This window comes from Colius striatus, unplaced genomic scaffold (genome assembly GCF_028858725.1).
Source record: "Colius striatus isolate bColStr4 unplaced genomic scaffold, bColStr4.1.hap1 scaffold_144, whole genome shotgun sequence".
Lineage (NCBI taxonomy): Eukaryota > Metazoa > Chordata > Aves > Coliiformes > Coliidae > Colius > Colius striatus.
In genome coordinates, this window is record NW_026908434.1 from 9484 (window position 1) to 36737 (window position 27254).

The following is a 27254-nucleotide window of genomic DNA, read 5'->3' on the forward strand; positions in this document are numbered from 1 at the left end:
TTGGGTGCTGGGGGGGGTCTCTGGGTGCTGGGGGGGGGTCTTTGGGTGAGGGGGGGGTCTCAGGGTGCTGGGGAGGGGGCTGAAAAATCAAAGGGGGGGTCCCAAAGGTTGGTTTTGGGGTGTGGGGGGAAGAATAAAGCTACAGCAGAGCATCCCCTCGATGCCAACCGACCCCCAGGACCTGCAAGAGAGGAGAAAGAGCAGCCATGGGGGTCCCCAGCCCCCTCCCCCTCCCCAAAATCCCACCCCCCCACCCCAAAATCCCACCCCCTCACCCCAAAATCACCCCCCCCCACCTGAGCTCACGGCAGCTCCTGCCCCGTGTCCTGACTCGCCTCCAGCAGCAGCTCCTCCAGCTCCTGCTCGCTCTGGAGCAGCTCAGCTCTGCCAAGGGACCCAAAAACACCCCAAATGGACCGAATTTGGGGGTTTCCCCCCCAAAAACACCCCCAAGAGTTTGGGGAGGGGGAGGGGAAGGAAAGCTCCAGCCAGGAGGCTCCCAAAGGGGGGTGAAGGGCAGCTGGGGGCAGAGGGAAAACGGGGGGGTGGGGGGGGTGAGAGGGAAAGTGGAGTTTTGAATGGAAAAAGGGCCCCAAAATCCCCCTCCCTGGCCCCAAAACCCCCCTCCCCAGCCCCTCAGCCCCCTCCCAGCCCCAAAATCCCCTGCCCAGCCCCTCAGCCCCCTCCCAGCCCCTCAGCCCCCTCCCAGCCCCAAAATCCCCCTCCCAGCCCCAAAACCCCCTCCCTGGCCCCAAAACTCCCCTGCCCAGCCCCTCAGCCCCCTCCCCAGTCCCAAAACCCCCCTCCTCATCCCGTCAGCCCCCTCCCCAGCCCCACAACCCCCCTCCTCATCCCCTCAGCCCCCTCCCCAGCCCCAAAATCCCCCTCCCTGGCCCCAAAACCCCCTCCCCATCCCCTCAGCCCCCTCATCCCCCTCCCCAGCCCCACAACCCCCCTCCCCATCCCCTCAGCCCCCTCCCCAGCCCCAAAATCCCCCTCCCTGGCCCCAAAACCCCCTCCCCATCCCCTCAGCCCCCTCATCCCCCTCCCCAGCCCCACAACCCCCCTCCCCATCCCCTCAGCCCCCTCCCCATCCCCTCATCCCCTCCCCATCCCCTCATCCCCTCCCCATCCCCCCAGCCCCTCCCAGCCCCTCACCACGCTCAGCACCGCACGCTCCCATCTTCCCGTCTCCGTCCGGCTCCGGCAGCGCTCGGGCAAAATCCGTCTTGAGGCCGTTGGGGAGGGAACTGTCGTGGCTCAGGGTCTCCCAGGGACCCCTCCCCAGCCCCAGCTCAGCCCCAGCAGAGGCTCCAGCCACAGCTCCATTGGCCTGAGGAGGAGCCAGCTGGGCTTTGGCGCCTTCGGCCTCATCCTGCGCGGCGCTGCCGGGACTCGCTGCCTCTGGGAAACTCTCCACCCTGGTCACCACGAAGATTTTATGGCCTCTGCCAGGGCTGGAAACTGAAATCCTTCTCTCTTTGCCCTGGGAGGCTGGAGGTTGGGTTTCCTGGGAGCTGGGGAGAGGAGGAGGAGGAGGAGGAGGAGGAGGAAGGTGTCGTGGTGTCTCATCCAGCATGGGTGCTGTGGGGTCAGGAGGGTGCTGGGGTCTCTGGTTCCAGTCCTTTGTGTCTGAGGCACCATCCACCTCCTCATCTGTGTCTGAATCAGTCCCATCCCCTCTGTCACCATCCTCATCCTCCTCCTCCTCCTCCTCCTCCTCCTCCAGCGCCGTGTCCCCGTTCTCCGAGGCCGTCGGGGTGTCTGTGGCTCCCGGGGCTGGGGCTGTGGTTGTGGTTGTGGGGTCCCCAGCAGCAGCAGCCTCGGGGGGATCCCCCTCTGCAGGCTCTGGCAGGGGGATTTCAGCCATGGAGGCCGAGTGCTGCAGCTGCTGCTCCTTCTCCTCCCGCTCCCTGGCCAGGACGAAGTTGCGCTTGCAGCCGTTCTGGATCTCGGCCAAGAGGCTCCGCTGGGTCTCGATGAAGCTCTTCACCTTGGGACCCCCCAAAAAAAAAGGGGGGTTGAGGGGGTTGGGAATAAGAAAGAAGCACTCAGTGGTACCCCAAGAGCTTCCCCAGAGCTTCCCATCCTTGGGGGGTCACCCAGCAGCACCCCAGGAGCTCAGGGGACACTCAGCAGCATCCCAGGAGCTGGGGGACATTCAGCAGCACCCCAAGAGCTTCTCATGCTTGGGGGGGGTCACTCAGTAGCACCCCAGAAGCTTCCCATCCTTGGGGGGACACTCAGCAGCACCCCAAGAGCTCAGGAGTCACTCAGCAGCACCCCAAGAGCTCAGGGGACACTCAGTAGCACCCCAAGAGCTCAGGAGTCACTCAGCAGCACCCCAGGAGCTTCCCAAGAGCTTCTCATGCTTGGGGGGGTCACTCGGCAGCACCCCAAGAGCTCAGGGGACACTCAGCAGCACCCCAAGAGCTTCCCATCCTTGGGGAGGGGGACACTCAGTAGCACCCCAAGAGCTCAGGAGTCACTCAGCAGCACCTCAGGAGCTTCCCAAGAGCTTCTCATGCTTGGGGGGTCACTCGGCAGCACCCCAAGAGCTCAGGGGACACTCAGCAGCATCCCAGGAGCTGGGGGTCACTTAGCAGCACCCCAAGAGCTCAGGGGACACTCAGCAGCATCCCAGGAGCTGGGGGACACTCAGGAGCACCCCAGGAGCTCAAGGGTCACTCAGCAGCACCCCAAGAGCTTCCCATCCTTGGGGTGGGGGACACTCAGTAGCACCCCAAGAGCTCAGGGGTCACTCAGCAGCACCCCAGGAGCTTCTCATGCTTGGGGGAACACTCAGTAGCACCCCAAGAGCTCAGGGGACACCCAGCAGCACCCCATGAGCTCAGGGATCACCCAGCAGCACCCCAAGAGCTCAGGGGACATCCAGCAGCACCCCAGGAGCTCAGGGGTCACCCAGCAGCACCCCAGGAGCTGGGGGACACCCAGCAGCACCCCAGGAGCTTCTCATGCTTGGGGGGGTCTCCCAGCAGCACCCCAAGAGCTTCCCATCCTTAGGGGGTCACCCAGCAGCACCCCAGGAGCTCAGGGATCATTCAGCAGCACCCCAAGAGCTCAGGGGTCACTCAGCAGCACCCCAGGAGCTGGGGGACACCCAGCAGCACCCCAGGAGCTTCTCATGCTTGGGGGGGTCTCCCAGCAGCACCCCAAGAGCTTCCCATCCTTAGGGGGTCACCCAGCAGCACCCCAGGAGCTCAGGGATCATTCAGCAGCACCCCAAGAGCTCAGGGGACACCCAGCAGCACCCCATGAGCTCAGGGGTCACCCAGCAGCACCCCAGGAGCTCAGGGGACACCCAGCAGCACCCCAAGAGCTTCCCATCCTTGGGGGGGTCACCCAGCAGCACCCCAGGAGCTCAGGGGGCACCCAGCAGCATCCCAGGAGCTGGGGGTCACTCAGCAGCACCCCAAGAGCTCAGGGATCATGCAGCAGCACCCCAGGAGCTCAGGGATCACCCAGCAGCACCCCAGGAGCTCAGGGGGCACCCAGCAGCACCCCAGGAGCTGGGGGACACTCAGCAGCACCCCAAGAGCTCAGGGGACACCCAGCAGCACCCCAAGAGCCCAGGGGACACCCAGCAGCACCCCATGAGCTCAGGGGACACCCAGCAGCACCCCATGAGCTCAGGGGACACCCAGCAGCACCCCAAGAGCCCAGGGGACACCCAGCAGCACCCCATGAGCTCAGGGGACTCAGCAGCACCCCATGAGCTCAGGGGACACCCAGCAGCACCCCAAAGTGCTGCAGCTCCTGCTCAGAGCCGGGGTTGATGTTGCTCTGGAGACCTCCAGAAGCCTCCCTGGGCTGTCGGGGTGAGCTGCAGCTGCCACCCCCCGAGGCAAGAAGCAGCCCAAGGGCTGCAGAGCTGGGCTGGGGCAGGGGGAAGGTGGCTCCTACCGACTCCTTCTTGGGCTCTCTGTCCAGGTCGAGGCGCAGCAGGGAGTGGTTGACCCTGAGGGCCAGGGACAGCGCCATGAGGCCGCCCGTCTTGATCTCGTTCTCCCGCAGGTCCAGGCGCAGCAGCCGCGGGCTCTCGGCGATGAACTCGGCCACAGCCACGGCTCCTGGGCAGGGAGGGAGGGCAGAGCAGCCACGGGGTGAAAGGCAGCTCCAGGGGGCCTAAGCTCAGCTCAGCTGGGCCATTCCAGCCCATTCCAGCTTCTCCAGGCTCAGACAGGAGCCAGAGTGTGGTTCCAGAGCAAAGGGAGCTCCACAGAGCCTAAAGCTGAGCTCAGCTGGGCCATTCCAGCTCCTGCAGGCTCAGACAGGAGCCAGAGTGTGGTTCTAGACCAAAGGCAGCTCCAGGGGGCCTAAGCTGAGCTCAGCTGGGCCATTCCAGCTCCTGCAGGCTCAGACAGGAGCCAGAGTGTGGTTCTAGAGCCAGAGTGTGGTTCTAGAGCAAAGGGAGCCCCACAGGGCCTAAAGCTGAGCTCAGCTGGACCATTCCAGCTCCTCCAGGCTTAGACAGGAGCCAGAGTGTGGTTCCAGAGCAAAGGGAGCTCCACAGAGCCTAAAGCTGAGCTCAGCTGGGCCATTCCAGCTCCTGCAGGCTCAGACAGGAGCCAGAGTGTGGTTCTAAAGCAAAGGGAGCTCCATGGGGCCTAAGCTGAGCTCAGCTGGGCCATTCCAGCTCCTGCAGGCTCAGACAGGAGCCAGAGTGTGGTTCCAGAGCAAAGGGAGCTCCACAGAGCCTAAGCTGAGCTCAGCTGGACCATTCCAGCTCCTCCAGAGCCAGAAAGGACTCAGAGTGTGGTTCTAGAGCAAAGGGAGCTCCATGGGGCCTAAGCTGAGCTCAGCTGGGCCATTCCAGCTCCTGCAGGCTCAGACAGGAGCCAGAGTGTGGTTCTAGAGCAAAGGGAGCTCCACAGAGCCTAAGCTGAGCTGAGCTGGGCCATTCCAGCTCCTCCAGAGCCAGACAGGAGCCAGAGTGTGGTTCTAGAGCAAAGGGAGCTCCACAGAGCCTAAGCTGAGCTCAGCTGGGCCATTCCAGCTCCTCCAGAGCCAGACAGGAGCCAGAGTGTGGTTCCAGAGCAAAGGGAGCCCCACAGAGCCTAAAGCTGAGCTCAGCTGGACCATTCCAGCTCCTCCAGGCTCAGACAGGAGCCAGAGTGTGGTTCCAGACCCAGAGAGGAGCCAGAGTGTGGATTTAGAGCAAAGGGAGCCCCACAGAGCCTAAGCTGAGCTCAGCTGGGCCATTCGAGCTCCTCCAGAGCCAGACAGGAGCCAGAGTGTGGTTCCAGACCCAGAGAAGAGCCAGAGTGTGGTTCTAGAGCAAAGGGAGCTCCACAGAGCCTAAAGCTGAGCTCAGCTGGACCATTCCAGCTCCTCCAGAGCCAGAGAGGACCCAGAGTGTGGTTCTAGAGCAAAGGGAGCCCCACAGAGCCTAAAGCTGAGCTCAGCTGGACCATTCCAGCTCCTCCAGAACCAGACAGGAGCCAGAGAGTAGTTCTAGACCAAAGGGAGCTCCACAGAGCCTAAAGCTGAGCTCAGCTGGACCATTCCAGCTCCTCCAGGCTCAGACAGGAGCCAGACTGTGGTTCCAGAGCCAGAGTGTGGTTCTAGAGCAAAGGGAGCCCCACAGAGCCTAGAGCTGAGCTCAGCTGGCCCACTGCAGCTCCTGCAGGCCCAGGGTGTGTCAGCAGAGCCAGGGCAGAGCTGCTGGAGGCTCAGGGGCCGTGTCACCTTCGCAGGTGAGGCGGGACGAGGCCAGGCCCAGGCGCAGCACCGAGCGGTTCCCGATCAGCCCGTTCTTCAGGTTGCGGATTCCTTCGTTGCCAATGGGGTTGTGGCCGAGGTTCAGGGTCTCCAGGCTCTGGGTGTGAGGCTGTGGGAGAGAGGAAGCAGTGGGGAGGGTCCTGAGGGGCTCATCCAGCACTAAAGGAGGTTCAGGGGGCACAGGGATGAGCCCAAGGGGGGTTGGGAAGCTCCTGAGGAGCCTCCCTGGGCAGCCTGGGCCAGGGCTCAGCACCAAAGGAGCTTCTCCTCATGGTTCCAGTGCAACCAGAGAATCACTTGAGAGCTCTTTAGACCTTGAAGAGCTTCTCCAGCCCTAAAGCAGGTTCCTGGTGGTCAGAGGGGGCACAGGAAGGTGTTGAGGTGGCTTTGGAAGCCACCTGAGATGCTCCAAAGCCTCCCTGGGCAGCCTGGGCCAGGGGTTTCTCCTCCTGTGCCAGTGGAACCACACAATGGTGAGGGATGGAAGGAAGCTCCAGCCCTAAAGCAGGCTCCTGGTGCTCAGGGGGCACAGGGATGAGCCCAAGGGGGGTTGGGAAGCTCCTGAGGAGCCTCCCTGGGCAGCCTGGGCCAGGGCTCCCTCAGCTCAGCACCAAAACTCTTCCTTCCCCCTGTTCCAGGTGAACTTTGTGTGTCCCACCTTGTGTCCATCAGCCCTCGGCCCCTGGGAGCCCTCCTGGGAGCCCCTGGCACCAGTTCCCTGTCCCTCTGGGACTGGGGAGCCCAGAACTGGCCACAGGACCCCAGCTGAGACCCCACCAGAGCAGAGGAGACAAGAAGAACCTCCCTGGCCCTTCTCCCCACACCTTGGTAGCCCCTCACAGCACCTCAGTAGCCCTCCTGGGAGCCCTTGGCACCAGTTCCTTGTCCCTCTGGGACTGGGGAGCCCAGAACTCGCCCCAGGACCTCAACTGAAGCCCCACCATGGCAGAGGAGCAGAGCAGAACCTCCCTGGCCCTGCTGCCCCCCATCCTCCCACCACCCTTGAACATGCTGCTGGGTCCACCCTGAGCAGGTTCAACCTCAGCTCTGAACCCACTGAGGCCACATCAACCCTCCCTCTGCCCAGACCCATCCCTGGCACTGGTGGGGTTGATGTTTCTCCTGGAGCAGAAGCCACCACCCACCATCATCATCATCATCCATCCTCCTCCTCCTGGCTGCAGCACTCACCAGTGTCATCCCCAGGTAGGCCATGCCAGTGTGAGTCAGTTGGTTGTTCCACAGCACCAGGGTGACCAACCCTTTCCTCTGCTCCTTCAGCCCTTCACAGAGATAAGCCAAGCCTAGAAAACAAACCCCCAAGGAGGGAGGAAGAGGATGAGGAGTCAAACCTCCCTTCCCCTCCCCATCCCCACGCCAGCCTGGACCCTGCTGCCATCACCATGCCAAGCTCTGGCCCTGGCAGAGGCTCCAAAGCACCTCCAACCCCCTTCCCAAGCTCCTGCTTCCCTCAGCTGGGTGGGAAACACACACAGAGGCTTTGGAGTGGGGGTAAAACCCCTCCTGGGGAGGGCAGAGGCTGAGGCTGAGGTGGGGACACGTCCCCCAGGGTCACTTGGTCCCTCTCCTTCAGCAGAGGTTGGACTGTGGAGCCTCCAGAGCCCTAAAGAAGGTTCCCCTCCTTGGTTTGGGTGTTCCTGGGGTCGGTTTGGCCCCTCCTGGGGTCGGTTTTGATGCTCCTGGGGTTGGTTTGGCCCCTCCTGGGGTTGCCTGGATGTTCCTGGGGTTGTTTTGGTAGTTCTTGGAGCTGATTTTGATGTTCCTGGGGTTGGTTTGGCCCCTCCTGGGGTTGGTTTTGATGTTCCTGGGGTTGGTTTGGCCCCTCCTGGGGTTGGTTTTGATGCTCCTGGGGTTGGTTTGGCCCCTCCTGGGGTTACTTGGGCTATTCCTGGGGTCGTTTTGGCCCCTCCTGGGGTCATTTTGGATGTTCTTGGAGTTGGTTTTGATGTTCCTGGGGTCGTTTTGGTAGTTCTTGGGGTTGTTTGGCCCCTCCTGGGGTTACTTGGGCTATTCCTGGGGTCGTTTTGGCCCTTCCTGGGGTCATTTTGGATGTTCTTGGAGTTGGTTTGGCCCCTCCTGGGGTCATTTTGGCCCTTCCTGGGGTCATTTTGGATGTTCTTGGAGTTGGTTTGGCCCCTCCTGGGGTTGGTTTGGCTCCTCCTGGGGTTGGTGTTAGCTCTGGCTGCTCATTTGGAGGTTCAACCCACCCCTCAAGCCACGAACAAGAACTGGATGGAGCTGCAAGCTGATCCTCCAAAGCCCAAAGGCACCATCCTCGCTCTTCCTCCCCACAGCCCAGCACCTCAGAGGAGTCAGGGAGGTTGTTGAGGGGGTTTATACCCAAAAGGATCCTCCCCCCTGCCCTTTCCCCTCACCTGAATCCAAGATGTGGTTGTTCCTCAGGTCAAGGATCTGGATGTAGCAGTTGAACTTGAGCAGGTTGCCCAGCTGAGCTGAGTCCTGGAGCCCATTCAGCTTGTTGTCAGCCAAATACAGCTCCCTCAGGTTCATGTTCATCTTCAGAGCCGTGGCTGGGAGAAAGGCACCAAAGGTAACACCTCAAAGAGTGAACCTTCACCTTTCCCAGCCCCAAAGAAGAGCCACAACCCCCCTCAGACACGTTTCAGAGGGGTTTTGGCTACCAGGGGCACCTTGTGCCAGCCCCTTGTTGCCCTCCCTTAGAGGGAAGTGGCTGGAGCTTGTGTCACCAAGGCCAAGCCCAGAGTTGGGATCAGATCACACAGGCCACAGCCCTCTGCCAAGCTCCTTTCCAAACTCATCAATGATTAAGAGGCCAGAAACACCTCCCTGGCAGAAGCCAAGACACTGGCACCAACCCCCAGCCCTGCTGTGCCAGCACCAGCTCGTTAGCTTAGTGATCAGCACAGGATCACACAGGGGTGAGGGAGGGTCCTGCAGAGCTCATCCAGCCCTAAAGCAGGTCCCTGGTGCTCAGGGGGCACAGGGATGAGCCCAAGAGGGGTTGGGAAGCTCCTGAAGAGCCTCCAAAGCCTCCCTGGGCAGCCTGGGCCAGGGGTTTCTCCTCCTGTGCCAGAGGAACCAGAGAACCACACAGTGACGGGGGTGGGAAGGAAGCTCTGGAGTTCTTCCAGCCCTAAAGCAGGTTCCTGGTGCTCAGGGGGCACAGGGGTGAGCCCAAGGGGGGTTGGGAAGCTCCTGAGATCCTCCAAAGCCTCCCTGGGCAGCCTGGGCCAGGAGTTTCTCCTCCTGTGCCAGAGGAACCAGAGGATCACACACTGGGGGGGTGGGAAGGGACCTCCAAGGGTCATCTAAGGCCAACTCTCCTGCTCAAGGGGGTTCCCCTCCATCAGAAATGAGTTCAAGTGGGGTTGGGAAGCTCCTGAGGAGCCTCCAAAGCCTCCCTGGGCAGCCTGGGCCAGGAGTTTCTCCTCCTGTGCCAGAGGAACCAGAGGATCACACAGGGATGGGGGTGGGAAGGAAGCTCCAGAGCTCCTCCAGCCCTAAAGCAGGTTCCTGGTGCTCAGGGGGCACAGGGATGAGCCCAAGGGGGGTTGGGAAGGTCCTGAGGAGCCTCCCTGGGCAGCCTGGGCCAGGACTCCCTCAGCTCAGCACCAAAACTCTTCCTTCCCCCTGTTCCAGGTGAACTTTGTGTGTCCCACCTTGTGTCCTGGGAGACAACCACCACGTCCCCACCATCCTCAGGCCAAGCTGGAACAGAAACCCCCCAGGTCTGGGGAACTGAGGGAGGATGATGATGGTGGTGGTGATGACTTTGCTGTGGTGGCCACTCACCCAGCAGCATGAGGGGTCTTCCTGAGAGGCTGGTGTTCTCCAGGTGCAGGACCACCAGGCTGCTGCTGATCCGAAGGGCACGAGCCACAAAGGGAGCTGAGTGGTCCAGCAAAGGGGTGTTCCTGGCATCCAGGTACTGCAGGCAGTTGGTCTGGAGGGGGAAACACAGCAGAGGGGATGAAGCTGAACCTCATCTGATGGGTCCTGGAGGCATTGCACAGGCTGAGGCTGGGTCTTGGGCTGCCTCTGGGCTGCTCAGATAAGAGCAGCTCATCTCACAACCACTTTGGTCAAGTGCTGAGGTTCAGATAAGGGGGAGAAAGGAGCCAGAAGGAGCTGCTCAGATAAGCCTGTGGGCTGGGATGGCCCAGGCTGAGCTTCACAGGGCCACAGGAGTAGGAGAGGGTTAATATCTGCAGGGATGGGGGGAAAAGGAACAAAACCTCACTTTTCCCCCTCAAAAGTGCACTTAAAACCCACTTTTCCCCTCAAAGCTCCACCAAAACCCCACTTTTCCTTCAGGAATCCACCAAAACCCCACTTTTTCCCCTCAAAACCCCACCTAAACCCCTTTTCCCCTCAGAAGTTCACTAAAAACCCACTTTTTCCCTCAGAAGTTATTTAGAACCCCACTTTTTCCCTCAGAAGTTGACTAAAACCCCACTTTTACCCTCAAAACCCCACCTAAACCCCACTTTTCCTTCAGGAATCCACCAAAACCCCACTTTTTCCCCTCAAAACCTCACCCACACCCCCTTTCTCCCTCAGAAGTTGACTAAAAACCCACTTTTACCCTCAAAACCTCACTAAAAACACTTTTTCCCCTCAAAAGTGCACTTAAAACCCACTTTTCCCCTCAAAGCTCCACCAAAACCCCACTTTTCCTTCAGGAATCCACCAAAACCCCACTTTTTCCCCTTAAAACCCCACCTAAACCCCCTTTTCCCCTCAGAAGTTCACTAAAAACCCACTTTTCCCCTCAGAAGTTGACTAAAACCCCACTTTTACCCTCAAAACCTCACTAAACCCCACTTCTTCCCCTCAAAAGTGCACTTAAACCCCACTTTTCCCCTCAAAGCTCGACCAAAACCCCACTTTTTTCCCTCAAAACCCCACCCACACGCCCTTTCTCCATCAGAAGTTAATTGGAACCCCACTTTTTCCCTCAGAAGTTGACTAAAAACCCACGTTTACCCTCAAAACCTCACCTAAACCCCACTTTTCCTTCAGGAATCCACCAAAACCCCACTTTTTCCCCTCAAAACCTCACCCAAACCCCCTTTCTCCCTCTGAAGTTCATTAAAACCCCACTTTTTCCCTCAAAACCCCACCTAAACCCCACTTTTTCCCTCAAAACCCCACCTAAACCCCACTTTTCCCCTCAGGAATCCACCTAAACTCCATTTTCTCCTCCAGAATCCTCCCCAAACCCCACTTTCCCCCTCAGAACCCCCCAAACCCCACTTTCCCCCTCAGAAGTGACCCAAACCCCCTCTTTTTCCCCCCAAACCCCACTTTCCCCCCTCAGAACCCCCCAAACCCCACTTTCCCCCCTCAGAACCCCCCCAAACCCCACTTTCTCCCTCAGAAGTGCCCCAAACCCCCTCTTTTTCCCCCCAAACCCCACTTTCCCCCCTCAGAACCCTCCAAACCCCACTTTCCCCCTCAGAAGTGCCCCAAACCCCCTCTTTCTCCCCCCAAACCCCACTTTCCCCCTCTTTCTCCCCCCAAACCCCACTTTCTCCCTCAGAAGTGACCCAAACCCCCTCTTTTTCCCCCCAAAGCCCAGCTGTGGCTCAGGGGCCACAACCCCTTGTTGTACCCACCCCACGTCCCCAGTGTGGCACCACCCCAGGCTCAGACCTCTCCCCACCCCCATCCCTCACCCCAATTAGCAGCTGGGGGGTTAATTAAGGATGGAGGGTGGTTACCCGGCTCCTCCCCTGCCCTGGGCCTCAGGCCCTAATGAAGTGCTGAACAATGAGGTTAATTAACCCCACAAAGCCAAACACAGCAGTCACCCTCCAACAAACCACCTCATGACACCTCCCTCCCTTCCCTTTGTCTCCTCACCCATCTCCCTGAGCCTTCATCACCCTGGAGGATGATGAGGGCCATGTTTTCCCTCCTTGCCTCCAACCTTCACCCTCATGGAGGCGCTTTGCGGCCTCCTCCATGGACAGGGAGGGAAACCACCACAGAAGGGGGGAAACAACCCAGAGGAGCCTCTTCATGGACCCTCAGAGGGGTGTGGGAGGTGATGAAGAGGAGCACAAACCTTCCTCATCATGTGTGCAGCCGCCTGCCAGCCCCTGGTGCCGATGTGCTTGTTGAAGGAGATGTTGAGGTGTGTGGCCGACTCGTAATACTCGATCATGTCGAACAAGGCCGAGGCCCCCTGGCAGCAATGGAGAGGAGAGGAGGAGGAGGAAGGTGTAGGGAGGGTTTGAGGGGGAAAAGGGATGAAGGTGGAAGGGTAGAAGTGAGTCTGGGGATGGTTCCTCCATGATGGGACTTGATGGCGTTGGTCTGGGATCAGGGGATCACACAGGGGTGGGGAAGGTCCTGAGGGGCTCATCCAGCACTGAAGCGGGTTCAGGGGCACAGAAACGTGACCAAGTGGGTTGGGAAGCTCCTAAAGAGCCTCCCTGGGCAGCCTGGGCCAGGGGTTTCTCCTCCTGTGCCAGAGGAACCAGAGAATCACACAGTGATGGGGGTGGGAAGGAAGCTCCAGAGCTCCTCCAGCCCTAAAGCAGGTTCCTCATGGTCAGAGGGGGCACAGGGATGTGTTGAGGTGGGTTTGGAAGCCACCTGAGATGCTCCAAAGCCTCCCTGGGCAGCCTGGGCCAGGAGTTTCTCCTCCTGTGCCAGAGGAACCAGAGGATCACACAGGGATGGGGGTGGGAAGGGATCTCTAAGGGTCATCTAAGGCCAAATCTCCTGCTCAAGGGGGTTCTTCTCCATCAGGAATGAGTCCAAGTGGGGTTGGGAAGCTCCTGAGATCCTCCAAACCTTCCCTGGGCCAGGAGTTTCTCCTCCTGTGCCAGTGGGACCAGAGGATCACACAGGGATGGGGGTGGGAAGGGATCTCTAAGGGTCATCTAAGGCCAAATCTCCTGCTCAAGGGGGTTCTTCTCCATCAGGAATGAGTCCAAGTGGGGTTGGGAAGCTCCTGAGATCCTCCAAACCTTCCCTGGGCCAGGAGTTTCTCCTCCTGTGCCAGTGGGACCAGAGGATCACACAGGGATGGGGATGGGAAGGAAGCTCTGGAGCTCCTCCAGCCCTGAAGCAGGTTCCTGGTGCTCAGGGGGCACAGGGATGAGCCCAAGAGGGGTTGGGAACCTCCTGAGCAGCCTCCAAAGCCTCCCTGGGCAGCCTGGGCCAGGGGTTTCTCCTCCTGTGCCAGAGGAACCAGACAATCACACACTGGGGGGGTGGGAAGGGACCTCCAAGGGTCATCTAAGGCCAAATCTCCTGCTCAAGGGGGTTCCCCTCCATCAGAAATGAGTTCAAATGGGGTTGGGAAGCTCCTGAGGAGCCTCCAAAGCCTCCCTGGGCAGCCTGGGCCAGGAGTTTCTCCTCCTGTGCCAGAGGAACCAGAGAATCACACAGGGATGGGGGTGGGAAGGAAGCTCCAGAGCTCCTCCAGCCCTGAAGCAGGTTCCTGATGCTCAGGGGGCAGTTTTTTGTCCTCCTGGAAGCTTTTGGTGCCTCTTTTCTGCCTTTTCAGCCTCTCAAGAGGCTCATGATGTAATTGAGCAGATGGTTGTGCTCCTGCCTGAGGAGCTTTTAGATGTTCCTCAGCTCTGCTCCTGCCCTTTCACTCCCAACCCTCCTGGATCTGTCCAAACACCCTTCCCTGTGCTCCCAAGTGTCCCTCTGGATCCCTGCTCCTGGCTCCTGGCTCCCAAAGCCCACCTGGATGAGCTCCTGGGTCACCTGCTCTAGGTGATCCTGCTCTGCCAAGGTTGGGGGTGATGATGATGATGATCATTGGGATGACCTTTTGAGGTCTCTTCCAACCCTTCCAGTGAAGACAACGAGTCCAACCAAGCACAGGATGAACTCACAGCCCAGACAGAAGCTGTCAGGAGCTCAGCCCAGCCCTGCTCTGCACACACATCCCTCGCCCCAGCCCTAAAACCAGCTCCTGCTCCTTCTTCCCAACCCCCAGGCAGAGCTTCTGGGGCTCCCAGTGATGCCCAGTCCCCGTGTGCTGCCCTCAAACACTCCCCTGAGCTGCTGCTTCCCTCAGCCAGGCCCTGGGTGTGGGGTTAAATCCCCCTCAGCACCCGCTGGGGGCTCTCAGTTCCTTCCCAGGAGGGTTGGGAGCTGCTTCCCAGCAAAGGTGGGTCTGGGAGAGGGGGGAGAGGGGGGAGAAACAAGAGGCTGGAGGATGCTGAGGACTGCCAGGGGATGCTCTGGGCCAAGGGGAGCTCAGGATCAGAGCTGGATAAGATCACTTTTAGCCCAGGGGATGCTCTGGGGCAAGGGGAGCTCAGGATCAGAGCTGGATAAGATCACTTTTAGCCCAGGGGATGCTCTGGGCCAAGGGGAGCTCAGGATCAGAGCTGGATAAGATCACTTTTAGCCCAGGGGATGCTCTGGGCCAAGGGGAGCTCAGGATCTGGGCTAAACAGGATCACTTTTAGCCCAGGGGATGCTCTGGGCCAAGGGGAGCTCAGGATCAGAGCTGGATAAGATCACTTTTAACCTCTCCCTTAACCTTTCACCTCCTGCATTCACCTGCTGGGACCTGAACTCCAAGCCCCAGGCACTGAGAGCTGAAGGGAAGACAAGTCCTGCTGGGCTGAGACATGCAGGAGAGAGCCTGGACTTTACTCTTCACCTCCAAGAGGCTCCTGAGCCCCTCAGAGCAGCTCTTCAAGGCTGTTCCTTCAAAGCCCTTGCTCAAGCTCCTTCCTCCAAGCAGCAGCAAAGGGCTGTGGCCAGAGCTCAGGAAGTGTGTGTGTGTGTGGGGATGAAAGGAATGGACACTATGACACCAAACCAGCTCCAGAGAACACAGCAGGTGCTCAAGGAGGAGCTGAGGCTTGGCCACAGAAGCCCAGGAGAGGAAGGAGAAGGTGGGGGAGAGGTCACAGGGGGTCACTTACGTCCTCGTCCAAGCTCGTTTGCTCCAGATCCACTGTTTTGAACTGGATCCTCTTGAAAATCTCCTCCAGAGCCTCACAGGCTTTGTAATCCAGCTTCTCCCCTGGAGGAAAGAGGGGAAAATGGGGTGGATTTGGGGTGTTTGAGCACGTGAGGGGGGTGGGAAGCAGCTCACAACCCTGCTGGAAGGGAACTGAAAGGCAACGGTGGGTGCTGATGGGGATTTAACCCCACACACAGGGCCTGGGTGTCCCTGGGTGTCCCTGGGTGTCCCTGGGTGCCCCTGGGTGTCCCTGGGTGCCCCTGGGTGCCCCTGGGTGTCTCTGGGTGCTCCTGGGTGCCCCTGGGTGTCTCTGGGTGCCCCTGGGTGTCCATGGGTGCTCCTGGGTGCCCCTGGGTACCCCTGGGTACTCCTGGGTGCCCCCAGGTGCCCCTGGGTGTCTCTGGGTGCTCCTGGGTGCCCCTGGGTGCCTCTGGGTGTCTCTGGGTGCTCCTGGGTGCCCCTGGGTGCTCCTGGGTGTCTCTGGGTGCTCCTGGGTGTCCCTGGGTGCTCCTGGGTGTCTCTGGGTGTCCCTGGGTGTCCCTGGGTGTCTCTGGGTGCTCCTGAGTGTCTCTGGGTGTCCCTGGGTGTCTCTGGGTGCTCCTGGGTGCCCTTGGGTGTCTCTGGGTGTCCCTAGGTGCCCCTGGGTGTCCCTAGGTGCCCCTGGGTGCTCCTGGGTGTCCCTGGGTGCTCCTGGGTGTCTCTGGGTGTCCCTGGGTGTCTCTGGGTGACCTGCTCTAGGCTGCTCCTGCTCTGGATGACCTTTGGGGATCCCTCCCAACCCTTACAAGGGGATTCTGTGATCAAGGAGCCACCAGCACAGCCCCTAAATCAGGGACAACCCCCCCTGGATTCCAACCAGAAGCTGGAGGAGGAGGAAGGGGAGGGAATCCCAGCCCTGGGAGCCAGGGGGGATGATCTCTGGTGGCTTCTCTGCAGGATGGGCTTGGGAAACGAGTCAAGCCAAAGCCTCAGGTCCTTGGGAAACATCTCAGGAGGGCTTTGGGGATGTGTCCAGAGAAGGGGACTCCACAACCCCTCTGGGAAACCCCCTCCCAGTGCTCCCTCAAGCTCCACAGGGAAGAAGTTTGTCCCACCTCACTTGCCCAGTTGCATTTAAGGACAGAAGCTGCCAAGCTGGAAGCTCTGGAAGCAAAAAGGTCACCCCACTGGCTCAGGACCCACTGGGATCACTCAAGGTGGGGGACTCAGGACTCACTCAGAACCCACTGAGGTCACTCAAGGTGGGGACCCAACTGCTTGAGGAGCTACTGAAGCTGTTGTGCTGCTGCTTTGGTTGCTCCTCAAGCAGAACATTCCCACTCCTCCTGTAGAAACCACCTCTAGGAGCTTCTAGATTGAGGTTGTCTCCAGCTCTGGCTGTGGGACACAGCTCCAGGAAGAGAAGGGAAGAGGATTGTTGGGAGTGAGAGAGAGAGAGAGAGGGAAAAGCCCTTTGGGTGATGCCAAAGAGGAGTCTCACCTTTCAGATCTAAGCAGTCAATCCTGGGAGCCAGGTCCTTCAGCTCCTGCAGGGAGGGAAAAGCAGCAGCAGTTCACCCTCAGGAGGAAGAGGAAGGTGAAGAGGAAGGGGATGGATGTGATGGAGCAATGAAGAGAGGATCTGGGGAGTCCCAGCCCGAGCTTCACTCCAAGCTGGGTGTGAGGGAGGGATGGGGAGAGCTGAGGAGCCTCCCCACGGGGTTGTGGGGCATGGTGAGGAAGATGAGGGGCTGGATGTGAAGAGGAAGGCACCAGAGGTGCCTGAGGAAGGAACAGTGACCCCCCCACACCCAACCCCCAACCAAAGCAACAACCATCCCTCTCCCAGGCCATGGGAGTCTCCCTGGGAGGAGGAGAAACCCCCAGCCCACCCTGGCCCAGTTCACACCCAGTGCCCTGACTGGGAGGGGAAGCTCAGAGCCCTGCACAAGACCCTGAGGAGCCAGAGACAGCCACAGAGTCGAGTGGAAACTCCACACCCACGCTCTGGGAGCAACTGCCTTCCCCTTCTTACCCTCCTGCACCCAAATCCCTTCGTCCCACTCAAGCAGGAGGGTCCCTGTCCCCACCTGACCCAGCACAGACCTCAGAGCCTCATCACAAGTGGGTTTTGGGGCGAGTTTGGGACCTGCAGCAGCCTCTCACCTGGATCTGCTTGAGGACTTTGGGGATCTGCTTGCAGTTGAGCTTCTGGCAGGCCTGTCTGTAGGAGCTCAGGATTTCCTCCACAGTCACGTTCTGGGCTGGAAAAGGGGGAAGGGTTGAGGTGAGAGGTTGGGGGTTGGAACCCAGAAGCAGTCACACAGCAGTGGGGGGTTGGAAGACACCTCCAAGGGTCATCTAAGTCCAAATCTCCTGCTCCAGAGGGTTGCCCTCCATCAGAAATGAGTCCCAAGTGGGGTTGGGAAGCTCCTGAGGAGCCTCCACACCCTCCCTGGGCAGCCTGGGCCAGGGGTTTCTCCTCCTGTACCAGTGGAACCAGAGGATCACACAGTGATGGGGGTGGGAAGGAAGCTCCAGAGCTCCTCCAGCCCTGAAGCAGGTTCCTGGTGCTCAGGGGGCACAGGGATGAGCCCAAGTGGGGTTGGGAAGCTCCTGAGGAACCTCCCTGGGCAGCCTGGGCCAGGGCTCAGCACCAAAGCAGCTTCTCCTCATGGTTCCAGTGCAACCAGAGAATCCCTTCAGAGCTCTTTAGACCTTGAAGAGCTTCTCCAGCCCTAAAGCAGGTTCCTGGTGGTCAGAGGGGGCACAGGGAGGTGTTGAGGTGGCTTTGGAAGCCACCTGAGATGCTCCAAAGCCTCCCTGGGCAGCCTGGGCCAGGGCTCAGCACCAAAGCAGCTTCTCCTCATGGTTCCAGTAGAACCTCCAGTTTCACAGGACCATGGGGAGGGGGTTTGGGACCTGGGGAGGGGTCACTTGGGGTGATGGGGAAAGGGATCCAGGACCTGGAGGCCATGGGGAAGGGGGTCTAGGACTTGGGGGTGACCTGGGGTGATGCAGGACCTGGAGATGAGCTTTAAGGTCCCTTCCAAACCCTTCCAGGGGAGCTCTTGCTCAGGCACCAAAGGGGCTGCACAAAGGCTCCTCCTGCTCCCTCCAGCCATGATTCTGGCCCCAGAGCTGCACAAAAGCCATCAGAGAAGGTCAGAGGATGCCAAAGCCTCTCCCACCCCACCTCATCCCACCTCAACAAACATCCAACCACCTTCTCCTTGCTTTCAGTTTCACCTAAATGTGAGGTTTTCAACTCAAAACTCTGTTGGGACAGGACACACATCACCCCAGAAGGACCCAGGGCAGCAGGAGAAGATCTGAGCCCAAATCTATGAGGCACCAGCTACAAACAACCCCTCTGAGACTTGTCATCCCCTGGCAAATCCACCCAGAGCTCCAAGAAGCCGAGTGGCATTTCCTCAGCTGCCCAAGCCCTGGTTGAATCACTGCCCTGGATGCCAAGGGCTCTGGGAGCTGTCAGGAGACCTCATTAAAAGCCCAGGAAGGACAATTCCCACCTCCACAACCACTAAAATCCATCCCCAGGGTGTGTTTGTGTGTGTAGGGGGGAGATCAGCCAAGCTGGAGAAACCAGATTCCTTGAGGAACCTCACACTTGGAGCACAAAGCAGCTCCAGCCTCCTCCCTCCCTCCCTCCCTCCCTCTCCTTCTCCTCTCATCCCTGGGGCTGCAACATCCAGCTGAGCTTTACAAACCCCAACAACCAACCTTCAAACCAAACACTTCCTTGGTTCAGCCCCTAAACCTGTCCCAGGGCACCTCTGCCACGGGACACGAGGCAGCAGCTCAGCCCTGAGCTGGGGTTTAAGGCCCTTTGAGCCATCCCAAGTCATCCTGGAGAGGTTTGTGGGGATACCCAGGAGCCAGCTGAGTGAAGGGGTGAAGCTTTAAACACTCCCCAAGTGAGAACTTCATGAGGTGATGCCCAAGAAGGGCTTTTGTTGCCCCAAACCATTTGCTCATCTGGAGCTTGGGGTTGATTCTCTCCCTCAGGGAGGAAAGAACCCCCTTGAGCATCAATTTATCACCCAAAGGGGTTGATTTGAGCCCTAAAAAGGGCTTTTCTCACCCCTAAATCCCCTCCCAGGACAGAAACCATTTGCTCATCCAAAGCTTGGGGTTGATTTTTCCCCCCTCAAGGAAGAAAAAACCCCCTTGAGCATCAATTTATGACCCAAAGGGGCTGATTTGAGCCCTAAAAAGGGCTTTTCTCACCCCTAAATCCCCTCCCAGGACAGAAACCATTCGATTACCTGAAGCTTGGGGTTGATTTTCCCCCCTCAAGGAGGAAAAAACCCCCTTGAGCATCAATTTACCACCCAAAGGGGCTGATTTGAGCCCTAAAAAGGGCTTTTCTCACCCCTAAATCCCCTCCCAGGACAGAAACCATTTGATTATCTGAAGCTTGGGGTTGATTTTCCCCCCTCAAGGAGGAAAAAACCCAACTGAGCATCAATTTACCACCCAAAGGCTTTGCTTTAGCCACCAACCCTCCTCCTCCCAGCTCAACCCCCCTGCACCAACATCCCCCCTAGAGCAGGAGTTCACCACCCTCATTAATTAATCTCTTTATTATGACTTGATGAGCCTCTAATGAGTTGTTTCCCAACCTCCTGTGGGGCCTCAGCTTTGGGTTTCACCCTCCTCACTCATTGTTTTTCGCCCACAGCCCTTGGCAAAAGCCACTTGAGGCATCAGCAGCTGCTGGTAAACACCAAACTCCAGTCCCCAGCCAAGGAAAGGGCAGAAAGCAGCTCACAGAGGCTCCAGGGTGAGGGAGAAAACCCCAAATGATGTGTTTTTCCTGCCCTAAAAGCTCCTTTTGATGTGTCTCTCGCTTTATCCTCACTTTGGGGTGTTGTGAGGCCCTGGGGTGGCTGAGAGAGCTGGATCCCTGCAGAGAGATCCCTCAGAAGGGATCCTGCAGATCTCCCCAGGGTTGGTGAATCCCATCTGAGCCCGTGCCAAAGCCAACAGCTGGTTACTCATTAACAGGGCAGCAGCAGCTTTTCCCCCTCGAGCTCAGGAGGGTCGGTTCTGAGCTCAGGGGGGTCGGTTCTGAGCTCAGGAGGGTCGGTTTTGAGCTCAGGAGGGGTTTTGAGCTCAGGAGGGTCGGTTTTGAGCTCAGGAGGGTCGGTTTTGAGCTCAGGAGGGTCGGTTCTGAGCTCAGGAGGGTCGGTTTTGAGCTCAGGAGGGTCGGTTCTGAGCTCAGGAGGGTCGGTTTTGAGCTCAGGAGGGTTCTGAGCTCAGGAGGGTCGGTTCTGAGCTCAGGAGGGTCGGTTTTTAGCTCAGGAGGGTTGGGTTTTGAGCTCAGGAGGGTCGGTTCTGAGCTCAGGAGGGTCGGTTCTGAGCTCAGGAGGGTCGGTTTTTAGCTCAGGAGGGTCGGTTTTTAGCTCAGGAGGGTTCTGAGCTCAGGAGGGTCGGTTCTGAGCTCAGGAGGGTCGGTTCTGAGCTCAGGAGGGTCGGTCTTGAGCTCAGGAGGGTCGGTTTTGAGCTCAGGAGGGTCGGTTCTGAGCTCAGGAGGGTCGGTTTTGAGCTCAGGAGGGTCGGTTTTGAGCTCAGGAGGGTCGGTTTTGAGCTCAGGAGGGTCGGTTCTGAGCTCAGGAGGGTCGGTTTTGAGCTCAGGAGGGTCGGTTTTGAGCTCAGGAGGGTCGGTTCTGAGCTCAGGAGGGTCGGTTTTGAGCTCAGGAGGGTTCTGAGCTCAGGAGGGTCGGTTTTGAGCTCAGGAGGGTCGGTTCTGAGCTCAGGAGGGTCGGTTTTGAGCTCAGGAGGGTCGGTTCTGAGCTCAGGAGGGTTCTGAGCTCAGGAGGGTCGGTTTTTAGCTCAGGAGGGTCGGTTTTGAGCTCAGGAGGGTCGGTTCTGAGCTCAGGAGGGTCGGTTCTGAGCTCAGGAGGGTCGGTTCTGAGCTCAGGAGGGTCGGTTTTGAGCTCAGGAAGGTCGGTTCTGAGCTCAGGAGGGTCGGTTTTGAGCTCAGGAGGGTCGGTCTTGAGCTCAGGAGGGTCGGTTCTGAGCTCAGGAGGGTCGGTTTTGAGCTCAGGAGGGTCGGTTCTGAGCTCAGGAGGGGTTTTGAGCTCAGGAGGGTCGGTCTTGAGCTCAGGAGGGGTTTTGAGCTCAGGAGGGTCGGTTTTGAGCTCAGGAGGGTCGGTCTTGAGCTCAGGAGGGTCGGTTTTGAGCTCAGGAGGGTCGGTTCTGAGCTCAGGAGGGTCGGTTTTGAGCTCAGGAGGGTCGGTCTTGAGCTCAGGAGGGGTTTTGAGCTCAGGAGGGTCGGTTTTGAGCTCAGGAGGGTCGGTCTTGAGCTCAGGAGGGTCGGTTTTGAGCTCAGGAGGGTCGGTTCTGAGCTCAGGAGGGTCGGTTTTGAGCTCAGGAGGGTCGGTTTTGAGCTCAGGAGGGTCGGTTTTGAGCTCAGGAGGGTTTTTGAGCTCAGGAGGGTTGGTTTTGAGCTCAGGAGGGTCGGTTTTGAGCTCAGGAGGGGTTTTGAGCTCAGGAGGGTCGGTTCTGAGCTCAGGAGGGTCGGTTTTGAGCTCAGGAGGGTTGGTTTTGAGCTCCTTGTGCTGGATTCCAACCCCTCACCATGGGGGATGCTGAGCTGGGCGCTGGGGATGGTTCTGTCCTGGTGTAACTCCAGGAGCAGCTTCCCAAAGCTCCTCAAACCATCCCTCAGAGGTCACCAAGTGGCATCTCCAGCTCAGGATGAAGGAAACTCTTCTTCCTCCCCTCAGGAAGCCTCAGCAGGGGGGGTTTGGTGGCACTTGGCTGCAGCTTGGTGGCTGTGGCAGTGCCACAACACCCACATTTGCTCTTTGCCCACCTCCAAGCTCCAGCACTTTGGGTTGGGGGAGAAAAGGAGCTTCCAAGGGTAGCACCAAGAATCTCACCCCAAAACCAACCCACCAAAGCCCTGGAGAGCTTGGAGGCACCAGAACTTCACCCACACCAGGCTCCTGGGGTGGCTTTAACCCTTTCTTTGGGCTGTTTCCCCTCCTCCAGCCCAAGGCTTTGATGAGAAGCAGCTTTTGGCTCCTCTGGGGGCTGTGGCTCTGGAGCTTTGGCACGAAGCAGCTGCTGAAGCCCCAGGAGAAAGGGGAAAGGAAAGAGGCACTTTTCTCTCCTCCCTCCCTTCTTCTTCTTCTTCTTTGTCTTGTGATCTCTGGCTCCTTTCCAGCTGAGTAACGTGGCACCACGTGCCCACTGCGCCCAGGGAAGTGGCCCCAGAGCAGGATCTGACCCTCAAGTCGCCTCCTCTCGGGGTTTACCCAGCACTTGGCCCCATCCCAGACCTTCAGGGGCTTCAAAGCAGAGGGTTTGGGGTGAAAGCAAAGCTGGGACACACCTGATGAGCTTCTGGGGTTGAAGTTTGGGGGGGTTTGGGGGTGCTGGGGAGCTGCCTGGAGCAAGGGATGGAGGTTTGGGGGTGCTGGGGAGCTGCCAGGAGCAAGGGAGGGAGGTTTGGGGGTGCTGGGGAGCTGCCAGGAGCAAGGGAGGGAGGTTTGGGGGTGCTGGGGAGCTGCCAGGAGCAAGGGAGGGAGGTTTGGGGGTGCTGGGGAGCCCCACTGACCCTGAGCTCAGCACCCACCACCCCTGAGCTCAGCACCCACTGATGCTGATCCTGCCCCTGAGCTCAGCACCCACCGCCCTGAGATCAGCACCCACCACCCCTTAGCTCAGCACCCACTGATGCTGATCCTGACCCTGACCTGACCCTCAGCTCAGCACCCATCGCCCCTGAGCTCAGCACCCACTGATGCTGATCCTGCCCCTGAGCTCAGCACCCACCGCCTCTGAGCTCAGCACCCACTGATGCTGATCCTGCCCCTGAGCTCAGCACCCACCGCCCCTGAGCTCAGCACCCACTGATGCTGATCCTGACCCTGAGCTCAGCACCCACTGCCCTGGACCCTCAGCTCAGCACCCACTGAGCCTCATCCAGACCCTGAGCTCAGCACCCACCGAGCCTCAGCTCAGCACCCACTGAGCCTCATCCAGACCCTGAGCTCAGCACCCATCGAGCCTGAGCTCAGCACCCACCGAGCCTGACCCTGAGCTCAGCACCCACCGAGCCTGACCCTGAGCTCAGCACCCACCACCCCTGAGCTCAGCACCCACTGATGCTGATCCTGCCCCTGAGCTCAGCACCCACTGAGCCTCATCCAGACCCCGAGCTCAGCACCCACCGCCCCGAGCCCACCCCCGGCCCCTCCGTCCCCTCCCGCGGCTCGTCCCGGGCCCTCTCCCGGCTCCGCTCCGCTCCCGGAGCCCCGTTCCCCGGCCCAGCCCCGGTACCGTGTCTCCAGGGGTCTTTGGGCTCCACGGCGCCGGACACGATGTCCTCGTCGCTCGGGAACGTCACCCGCTTGGCTCCGGGCCTCAGCCGCCCGTCCTCGCCGGCCCCGGGCCCCGGCCCGTCCGCGGGGGGCTCCGAGGCCTCGGCCGCGCCGGCGCTTGGGGGGGAACCGGCGGGTCCCGGGCCCGGCGCGTCCATGGCGGCAGCTGCCGGCGCTCAGCGCGGCCCCGGCGGCATCGCTGGGCCGGGGCACGGGCCGGGGCGGCGAAGGGGGCGCCCGGAGGGGTCGTGGCGGGGGGACGGGGCGAGGGGGGACGGGCCGGGCCGGGGGCGCCACCGGCGGGAGCGGAGCGGAGCCGCCGCTGCGGCACTTTCGGCACGGCCGCGGGGCGGAGCGAGGGGAGGGAGAGGGGGAAAGGGGGGAAAAGGGGTTGGGGGGGGTTAATGGGGGTGAGGATGAGGATGGGGGTGAGGAAGGGGGGTGAGACCCCCTGGGGAGGGGGGGAATGGATCGGGGGGCTGTGGCGAATCTGCGGAGCGTTGGGGACGGGGCGGAGCAAAGGGGGGAGGGAAAAAGGGGGTGAAGGGGGGGAAAAGGGGGTCACGGGGGAAAAAGGGGGTCGAGGGGGGTCAAGGGGGGTGAGGAAGAGGATGGGGGTGAGGAAGGGGGGTGAGACCCCTTTGGGCAGGGGGAAATGAATCGGGCGGGATGTGGCGAATCTGCGGAGCGTTGGGGGCGTGGGGCGGAGCAAAGGGGGGGAGGGGAAAAAGGGGGTGAAAGGGGGATCAAGGGGGGTCTAATGGAGGTGAGGATGAGGATGGGGGTGAGGAAGGGGGGTGAGACCCCCTGGGGAGGGGGGGAATGGATCGGGGGGCTGTGGCGAATCTGCGGAGCGGCGGCGGGTTGGGGACGGGGCGGAGCAAAGGGGGGAGGGAAAAAGGGGGTGAAGGGGGGAAAAAGGGGGTCACAGGGGGAAAAAGGGGCTCAAGGGAGGTCTAATGGAGGTGAGGAAGAGGATGGGGGTGAGGAAGAGGGGTGAGACCCCCCTGGGCCAGGGGAAAGGGCACGAGGGGGCTGTGGCGAATCTGCGGAGCGTTGGGGATGGGGAGGAGCAAAGGGGGGAGGGAAAAAGGGGGTGAAAGGGGGGGAAAAAGGGGGTCGAGGGGGGAAAAAGGGGGTTGAGGGGGGTTAATGGAGGTGAGGAAGAGGATGGGGGTGAGGAAGAGGGGTGAGACCCCCCTGGGCCAGGGGAAAGGGCACGAGGGGGCTGTGGCGAATCTGCGGAGCGGCGGCGGGTTGGGGACGGGGCGTGGCCGGGGAGGGGAAAAGGGGGGGTCAGGACCCCTCCCCCCAAAGCTTCCCCCTGCTCTGAGCCGTGTCTGTCCCGTCCAGGCCCCGGGAACGCGAATCGGCGGCGAGGGGGCGGCTGCGGAGCGACCCCCGAGCCCGTGCGGGGCCATGGAAGGTGATGCGGGATGGGGGGTTCAGGGGGGGCTTTGGGGGGGCTCTGTGTGGGCTCTTTGGGGGGTACTGGGAGGGTTTGGGGGCTCCATTGGGGGGCTTTGGGGGGGTACTTGGTGTTTTAGAGGGTCTTTTGGGGAGGGGGGGCAGCAGTTTTGGGAGGTCTGGGGGGTTTTGGGGGGTCTGTGGGGAGCTTTGGGGGGGTACTGGGAGGGTTTGGAGGGTACTGGGGGGTTGGGGGGCTTTGGGGGGGGTGCTGGTTGGGGTTGGGAGGTACTGGGAGGATTTGGGTGGGTACTGGGGGAATTTGGGGGCTCTGTGGGGAGCTTTGAGGGGCTTCTAGGGGGGGTTGAGGGCTTTGGGGGGGAGCTTTGGGGGGCTCCTAGGGGCGGGGTTGGGGATTCCATGGGGAGTTTTGGGGAGCTTTGTGGGCAGCTTTGGGGGTTTTGGAGAGTACTGGGTTCGGGGGCTTTTTGGGGGGGCTTCTGGATGGGGTTTGAGGGCTTTGTGGGGAGCTTTTGGGGGGTACTATGGGGGTTTGGGGGGTTGTGGGCAGCTTTGGGGGGGTTGAAGAGTACTGGGTGGGGTTTGGGGGCTTCTAGGGGGATTTGAGGGCTTTGGGGGGTACTCTGAGGGTTTGAGGGCTCTTTGGGGGGCTTCTGGAGGGTTGTGGGCAGCTTTGGGGGGGTTTGAAGGTAATGGGTGGGATTTGGGGGCTCTTTGGGGGGGCTTCTGGGAGTGTTTGGGGGGTTGTGGGCAGCTTTGGGGGGGTTTGAAGAGTATTGGGTGGGGTCTGGGGGCTTCTAGGGGGGCTTGAGGGATTTGTGGGAGCTTTGGGGGGTACTCTGAGGGTTTGGGGCCTCTTTGGGGGGCTTCTGGAGGGTTGTGGGCAGCTTTGGGGGGTTTTGAAGAGTACTGGGTGAGGTTGGGGGGGCTTCTGGGGGTGTCTGGGCAGCTTTGGGGGGTACTCTGAGAGTTTGGGGGCTATTTGGGGGCTACTCTGAGGGTTTGGGGGCTCTTTGGGGGGCTTCTGGGGGTGTCTGGGCAGCTTTGGGGGGTACTCTGAGGGTTTGGGGTCTCTTTGGGGGGCTTCTGGAGGGTTGTGGGCAGCTTTGGGGGGGCTTGAAGAGTACTGGGTGGGGTCTGGGGGCTTCTAGGGGGGGTTGAGGGCTTTGTGGGGATCTTTGAGGGGGTATTCTGAGGGTTTGGGGGCTATTTGGGGGGTACTCTGAGGGTTTGGGGGCTCTTTGGGGGGCTTCTGGGGGGTTGTGGGCAGCTTTGGGGGTTACTCTGAGGGTTTGGGGGCTCTTTGGGGGGCTTCTGGGCAGCTTTGGGGGTGTTTGAAGAGCACTGGGTGAGGTCGGGGGGGCTTCTGGGGGTGTCTGTGTGCAGCTTTGGGGGGACACTTGCTCTTTTGGCTCCGTTTTGGGGGGGTTCCAGGGCTTGTGTGTGTGGGAGGCTCCCAGACCTGACCCCCCCCTTTCCCTTTGCAGCCCCCCCCGTGAGTGTCCTGCGGCTGCCTCGAGGCCCCGACGGCTCCGGCCGCGGCTTCAGCCCCGACTGGCCCCGTGTGCAGGCGCCGTGTGGGGCTGGGGCTGGGGCTCAGGCTGGGGCTCAGGCTGGGGCTGGGGCTCAGGCTGGGGCTGGGGCTGGGGCTCAGGGCGCTCGGGCGGCGCTGCGGCGGCGCTTCCTGCGGGGGCTGGCGCTGGGGGGCGGCCGCCCGGCGCAGTTCTGGCTGCGGGGGGGAGGGGGCTGCGTGGCGGCCGTGCTGGGGGCCGTGGATGTGGGAGCTGTGGCTGTGCAGGTGGATTCTTTGCAGACCCCTCTGGGGGTGCAGGAGGCTGCTCTGCTGCGTTGGCAGGATTTGGTGGCTTATTCTTTCCTCCTGCCTCCGGGGCGGGTGTGAAGGGGTTAAAACAGCCCTCAGCCACCTCCCAACCCAACCCCCCCACCCCCAAACTTCAGCTGATCCGGGGTGGGAGGGGTTAAACATCCCTCTCCCCCCCCCCATCTGATCTGGGTGGGATGGGGTTAAACACCCCCCCATCTCATCTGATCCAGCGTGGAGGGGGTTAAACATCCCCCCCACACTCCATCTGATCCAGGGTGAAGGGGGTTAAAAACACCCCAAGCCCCCCAGTTCATCTGATCTGGGATGCAAGGGGTTAACCCCCCCCCCCAAAATCTGATCTGGGATGGAAGGGGTTAAACCCCCCCCCCAAAATCTGATCTGGGATGGAAGGGGTTAACCCCCCCCCCAATCTGATCTGGGATGGAAGGGGTTAACCCCCCCCCCCCCAAAATCTGATCTGGGATGGAAGGGGTTAACCCCCCCCCAAATCTGATCTGGGATGGAAGGGGTTAACCCCCCCCCCCCAAAATCTGATCTGGGATGGAAGGGGTTAACCCCCCCCCCCGTAATTTGGGGGGGTCCTGCAGACACCAGCCCCCCCCCAATGATCTCTGTGGTGATGAAGGGGTTAAACATCCCCCAGTATGATTTTGGGGGGACCCTGAGGGGGCTGCACACACCAGACCCCCCCCCCCCAAATGATCTCTATGGCGAGGAAAGGGTTAACCCCCCCCCCCCCCCCGTGTGATTTTGGGGGGGCTGCAGACACCAGACCCCCCCCAAATGATCTGTGTGGTGATGAAGGGGTTAAACCCCCCCCCCACTGTAATTTGGGGGGGCTGCAGACACCAGACCCCCCCCCAATGATCTCTGTGGTGATGAAGGGGTTAACCCCCCCCCCCCAGTGTGATTTTGGGGGGTCCCCAGCAATAAACCCCCCCAGACCCCT

General features: G+C 60.5%; 2 protein-coding genes across 5 annotated transcripts; one reads left to right on the plus strand and one right to left on the minus strand.

The window, feature by feature from the left end:
* Window positions 1-296: 296 nt before the first annotated feature.
* PPP1R37 (protein phosphatase 1 regulatory subunit 37) lies at window positions 297-23368 on the minus strand. The gene is given in 13 exon segments (XM_062019740.1): window positions 297-367; window positions 370-384; window positions 1159-1993; window positions 3925-4091; window positions 5710-5851; window positions 6934-7046; window positions 8139-8294; window positions 9538-9688; window positions 11816-11935; window positions 14655-14755; window positions 16176-16221; window positions 16841-16938; window positions 22991-23368. Coding segments are annotated over 13 exon segments (2208 nt in total). The 5' UTR covers window positions 23190-23368; the 3' UTR covers window positions 297-302.
* On the plus strand, window positions 22928-27254 carry GEMIN7 (gem nuclear organelle associated protein 7). Of its 4 annotated transcripts, none has more exons than XM_062019744.1 (3): window positions 22928-22986; window positions 24385-24457; window positions 25947-27254. In XM_062019744.1, exons 2-3 carry the CDS (start codon window positions 24451-24453, stop codon window positions 26357-26359), a joined length of 420 nt encoding a protein of 139 aa, XP_061875728.1. In that variant the 5' UTR covers window positions 22928-22986; window positions 24385-24450; the 3' UTR covers window positions 26360-27254. The 4 variants fall into 4 exon arrangements, with proteins under 4 accessions (XP_061875728.1, XP_061875729.1, XP_061875725.1 ...); XM_062019745.1 differs by lacking the exon at window positions 22928-22986 and adding an exon at window positions 23267-23367; XM_062019741.1 differs by lacking the exon at window positions 22928-22986 and adding an exon at window positions 23769-23797.